This window comes from Aphanomyces astaci (genome assembly GCF_000520075.1).
Source record: "Aphanomyces astaci strain APO3 unplaced genomic scaffold supercont1.10, whole genome shotgun sequence".
NCBI classification, from domain to species: domain Eukaryota; phylum Oomycota; class Saprolegniomycetes; order Saprolegniales; family Verrucalvaceae; genus Aphanomyces; species Aphanomyces astaci.
The window spans coordinates 1,495,048-1,501,072 of NW_009798273.1; the positions used below are offsets into that span (position 1 = coordinate 1,495,048).

Here is a 6,025-nt window from a genome sequence, read left to right on the forward strand (position 1 = left end):
TCAAGATCAAAAACACCACGTACGTTGACGTTGTGGCGGCCTCGCTCATATTGTCGTAGATGGTCACGAACGACAAGAAGCCCCCGAGAGACCACCCCAAGCTCAAGATGACCCAAAAGTACGCAAAGTACGTGCCCTTGGTCTCGGACGTGGGGTACGCCATGCACATCTGGCCTTGCGCCGTCCACAAGAAACCCGCAGAGATACCGATCACCGCGTTCGACGCATAGAAGAACGCCGTGGCGCCGCTGCTGTAAACCTTGGCCACGGTGTCGTAATTCTTGTCCATCACCAGCAAAGACGCAGCGTACATGATGTAACCAAACGTGCCGATGAACAGCGTGTACTTGGGCCCGATCACGTTCACAGCACCGCCGGCAAACAGACCGAACAGCGCAAAGCAAGCGTACAGCAACGCCGTCGCGTTATAATTGATGGTTTCGTCGGCCACACCGGCGGCAATGTTGGTCAGTGTATTGAACAGACCAGGACACGTGAAGCACACCATGGCCACGATCAGCACTTGGGTCAGAGCGGACGGATTCTTCCAGAACATTACTTTGCGAAATCTCCCTAATATTGCGGCTACTATACCTATGCTTTATGTTTGGGCGGCACCGATTTTTGTCTATTTGGCTGAAATTTGGGGGGTTTGTTCATCATCATCGAAAAACATCATAATACGGAGTATTATTATACGAAAAGCCGTGACATGATCAAATTATTTAGAATTGAATTGCACGGCTATTATTAATCTAGAATGCCTCAGATTTTAATCAGCCATGCCTCCTGCAATCCTCATCAAGTTTGGTTATAAGAATTCACTGGATGCTTAAATATAAATATGTTTTATATATTATAGCCAATCATAGAACTTTAACATTCAGGAGTCGGTACATTATGCGACGCAATGCAGTAGTCGCTTGTTGATTGGATGATCGAAGTAGGTGTGGAAACCGCAATATCACTTGTTTTGTGAGGGAACTGTTGACTGTGAATGCATACATACGATCGAAATAGTTCATCCAAATGAGCTATATGTCAGTCTTACTTTATTGAAGCTTAAAATGGTCTCAATGGTTCAAAATACACAAATAGTCGCAATGAAATCACGACTTTACTGTTACTGGGTTCAATCTACACTGTATATGCATTACACATGCTGCTTTTGGTGGAACACAGCGTTCTTAACGTTACAGTAACGTTGCTTCAGCTCAACCCGCTTGTGATTTCAACATCAATGACCTTATACCAGTACATCATTGCACTCCTAAACTACTCATGCGATTCATACTATATGTATAAGTTGAAGAAATGATCCAAGACGCAATTTCATTGCTGGAGTTGCACACTGGAACCCGTGTTGGCACGTCACACTGCTAGGAACAAACATATGCTTCTAGTACAAAAAAAGAGCGAACGTACCCTGTCACGACTGTGACGAGCAACATCGTTTTTATACGACGAAAAATTACGTTTTCACTGCATAATTTTATTACAATTTCATGTGACATTTGTAAAACGAGGTCAAGGAAGGTCGAGATTATATTATCGCATCATTGAACATCAGGAGCGCATGGAATATTTTCACGTGCCCTCTATCTCCTCGACGGATAGATGGGGTAGGACGTTGCAACGCAGCCTATTTGGTGGGTCTAAGTTGTTCCCTTGAAATAGGAGTATTTGCGTTGAATTTGGTTAACTGAGTCAAAAGCCTTTTATGAAAAGCCTTTTATGATCGCTCAAAAAGTCTAACAGGCCGCCCAAAGATACAGTACTGGGAAAGAGGGAATGCAACGCTTCGAGTTCAGGCGGAATGAAGTTGTCTAATTGGTCACATAACTACGAAGTTCGACAACTATTCTAGCCAATCGCAGCCTATTTCGAATAGATTTAATCACTTCTGGAGGTGATAAAATTCCACATCGTACGTACAGTGAAATTTGTTCAGCACCGGCAATATCGCAATGAAATAAAGAGGTCATTAAGAGTAGAAGGAAGACAATCCAAGAACTTCGATTACTACCGTAGACAAACAATAAGCGTATAACCTAGGAATTCTATGATTGCCTTTTCAAAGCTTCGGCGGATCACATCGTCAGACACCATGTTACGCAGATCATATCGACATTCTCCTGAGAGAGGAGGCGGGGTTTGTAGCCACCTAAAATGTATGAGTATAGAAGTCACTGTGATTGTTACCTAGCTAGCTGTTTTGGAGTGAGTGATTCCAGGTACAACCTCGAGCAGTTGATGGCTTGACTCCCTTCGCTTCTGCAACTGCAGCCCAATCGCCATTCATATCGTACATGCCGACATTGCGACGCTTGGCAGACTCTGATGTCTTTTTGTACTTGCCACGGCGGCGTGGCTATGAACACGTCAACTCGGAACACAGGGTATGTGGGGGAGCGTACTGGTATGGCAAGCGCTGCGAGAGAGGCTTGTTCCATCTTCCGTCGTTTTGAAGGATGAGCGAAAGCCCGCGAGATCTTCGGTTGAAGTGATTCCTTTCTATTTTCGCTCGAAATATATGGATTGCACCCGAAATATATTACTACGTAGTATAATATACTCGCTGAATTGAGCGCATACACAGTGCCACATGAATCATCCCTGCTTCAACTCAGGCGTCCCTGCTTTTGAGGTTGTGTTATCCGGAAAAATTCACGTTTTAGCCAATCAGGAGTCGTATTTGCGTTGATACTTCAAAAAGCGTGGACGGGAATGTTCGCAGACCAGCCCCTAAGGAACGTCGCTTGAAATATACTGCAACCTTCTTGGTTACAGGCGAAATAAAACGAATATACAACGAACGAAGTGGAATTGCTTGTTCATTTCGCGAAAAAGTATGGTGAGGTCCTCAAATTAACCGAAATTGGGTGTAATAGTATTGTCTGATTATTGGGTAGTTACGAAACTCTTACGAAAAACCCTCCAGGACTTGATTTAATATGATTAAGGTAAAGCATCGAAATCGCGAACAGCAATAAAATAAACATAAATTGTACATATTTTTATTCCTCAATACAAATATCAAGATATACGCGCTGTTCGCGATTTAGAAAATCACAACCCGTCATGCCGACTTTTATGACTGATCGCAATAATCCACTATAAACCACACATTCAGTTGTTTTATGATCTCATAGGAACTACTTCAAGTATAAAATAGTACTCGAATTATATTTTCCTACCATGCCTTTAGATTTTCGAAATTCCACGGATTTCCAGAGATATGTTGCGTCAAAAATTAGACTTGACATGACGCAAAAAGTGTTCGCGATTTCGATGCGTTACCTTACTTGGAGTATTCTATGAAATATTTCGAAGTAACAGAAATTGCTAACGTAATGCCATTGCCAGTTGCAACTAACATATCTTACAGTTAATACTAAGCTTATGGTGCAACCTAAAGACTACAAATAAATGCCTTGGCTTTCGACAGCTATTCCAACTTTGTATTGATATTATTTAGGAAAATATACCGTAATAACGATAGAACTGGACAAGCCCAACAGAAGTTACGGTTCAGATTTTCGATTGGTGAAAAATTGATCGATTAATAGAATTTAAATTTAAACCATTTAAACCAACCGGCCTTTTTGTACAGAGATATATGGAACCAGGTATATTTTGGCTGAAAAAGGAGTATCAAGTATATCTTGGTCTTTGTATACAGCACTTATCCGTACGAACGTTTTCATTGTATCCGGATTATTCACAATCTGTAAGTTAGTCTTTACTTCAAGTAGATGACTTGCACCATAGTTTGACCCAAACAGCACGGGGGGATGCTAGCCATCGTCCCCATCCGCAAACTAACTGCGCAGTGTGTACTACCTAGTATGTACGAACCAGCTCCACATTCATTCCACCTTGAAATAAATGAACATCCTCCTTATACGTCCATTGGTCGACTACTCTGTACTAACCCCAAAACTCGTTATTTACCGCAACGCAACATGGTGTCTACATCGCAGCACTACGAGTACTACTCCCTCCGAGTAGTCTTTCACACTGGACCACAACTACATCCTTGTTATCACAGCGTTTGGATCCACGCCGCCAGCGGTGTCACATCGAGGGCGTACATGGTAGCCACTGTGCGGATATTTTCAAGGAACAACGCCAGCGGGGGGGCAAAGGCGCCTTGGGGGTGGCCGACCAAGAATGCTTCGACCGCTGCGGCGGCTTGTTCCAACTGGCAGTTGGCGATGGACACACACAGGATGCACCACACGACGATCTGCGAGTATTGTGCGCTCAAAGCGTCCCACTTGGCCTGCACATACTCCCATGTGACAGTCGACCCGTCGGCGGCGACTCTGCCAAACACGCTGTGGTTGTCCTGGCTGCGGATACCTCCCGCCACGCGGCCCACTCCAACGCGCACGTCTTGAGCTCCACAGACGGAAACCGGCCCAGCTGCGCCCAGCACATGCAGCTTTTCCTGGATAAAGACGCTGGTTTCAAACACCGGGGGAGGGTGCTCAAACGCAGCGTCGGGCTCGGACGTTGTGCGCACGTGGATGCTGTACACGATCGAGCGCAAGTCGGCCGAGAGCGACGCCGGGGCGGCAACTGCAGTGTGGAAGCGCGCCGAGGCTTGCGCCGCCACGGCCATGTCGTTGGCCGCGGCCAGCATGGCAATCACGTCGCGGCGGAAGTTGCTGGTCAGCTCTTGATCCATCGGATGCGCGGCCCACGTCAACTGGCCCATCACGGCCACATACAGTCGCCGCGAATATTTACCATCATTCGTTTTGTTGGGTCGTCTACTTCCTATAACAAGGGAGTTCAAGAAGCCTAGGCTCCTCAACGCATACAAGCTCATTACAAACATATATGCCAGCATATTTTACATTCTTCATGTCGGACATTCAGACCAATTGTTCATGTCGGGCATTCAGATCTCGTTGGCAAGTTGCCGAGTGAGGCCACCTTAGCCGTGTATCCCAGGAGCGCGAACTAGATTCAATCATGAAGCGGTGATGCGCTGGATGTCGTGAACCACGTGAGAAGCCCGAAGTGTCGGCCGGGTAATGGGTTTCGTAGAATTTTCGTAACCCCAACCAATTCAATCTATTGTTCGGTCGCATACAATTAGTAAGATACTTCGAATTAGATTGGTTGGATTACGAAACTCAGACGAAACTATTTGTTTCCCAGTCCTATGGATTGTTAATATATACCTTAATACTTCAGTACTACGTAAGGGCCCAACTGGTAACTCTTCAAAAATAATATTCCACTTTCTGGCAAAATGGGATAAACCAAAAATACCATTTTCAAAATGGAGGTAAAAGGTCCATTTTGTAATATGGCGTTTTGGACCTCTTCAACGAGTAAATCCCACGTTGAATTATTATTGGATTCGCGTTAAAACTCTTCAAGCAAGACATGTTTCAATTATTATTAGATTTTTTGAGTTCGGCCCCAAAATGGCGTTTTTGGCCAGAATATTGTAATATTTCAGGTTGCCAAACGGGCCCGAAGTAAATTAATTGTTTACGTTAACAGTAAGTATAACATTGCTACTAGTATGGTGCACGTCATCTATAAACTACCAACTTTTCATAAAATTTTCTGACTTCTATTTCGTATTCATTACTCAAAATTTCAGCAAATTGAGAGGCAGAATCGACAATTACTCTCTATTAATGTGGTGAAGAATTTCTACGTCTCAGATTCAAATTTGGTGATGAATAAAGACTACCAAAAATACCTCAGAAGGCCTACTCAGACCAATTTTTTATTCAATCTGAGACTACCAAAAATACCACCAAAAATACCTCAGAAATAGATATTTAACCTAACGTTAACGGTATTTTATTGTGCTTTTCACATATTTTGCCCGTTGTTTTAGCTCCTAAAATCATCCAAAGTTTAACCTAAACTGAAGTTGCACTCGACGTAAAAGTAAGCTTCCCCACCGTTCTGTCATTGGCTGATCTAAAACTTGCGTTGTTTTACTAAAACTACTTCGTTTTATTAACTCCCGTGGCCAAGCAGTCATGCAGAG

At 43.9% G+C, this 6,025-nt stretch overlaps 3 protein-coding genes across 3 annotated transcripts in view; all 3 read right to left on the reverse strand.

The window, feature by feature from the left end:
• H257_05634 (hypothetical protein) overlaps positions 1 to 556 on the reverse strand; it is a gene marked incomplete at both ends in the record, with an annotated part of 7,694 nt that extends 7,138 nt beyond the window's left edge. The window contains one exon of the mRNA XM_009830565.1: positions 17 to 556. Within this exon, the coding sequence (XP_009828867.1) occupies positions 17 to 556 (540 nt within the window). The remainder of the gene's footprint in view (positions 1 to 16) is intronic.
• Positions 557 to 4,045: 3,489 nt separating this feature from the next.
• Positions 4,046 to 4,723, reverse strand: H257_05635 (hypothetical protein; the record flags this gene model as incomplete). Its single annotated transcript, XM_009830566.1, has 1 exon — positions 4,046 to 4,723. One exon carries the CDS (start codon positions 4,721 to 4,723, stop codon positions 4,046 to 4,048), a length of 678 nt encoding a protein of 225 aa, XP_009828868.1.
• Positions 4,724 to 5,559: 836 nt separating this feature from the next.
• The window catches only part of H257_05636 (hypothetical protein), a gene marked incomplete at both ends in the record, with an annotated part of 3,641 nt that continues 3,175 nt past the window's right edge, over positions 5,560 to 6,025 (reverse strand). Inside the window, one exon of the mRNA XM_009830567.1 lies at positions 5,560 to 5,566. Coding sequence (XP_009828869.1) covers positions 5,560 to 5,566 — 7 coding nt within the window. The remainder of the gene's footprint in view (positions 5,567 to 6,025) is intronic.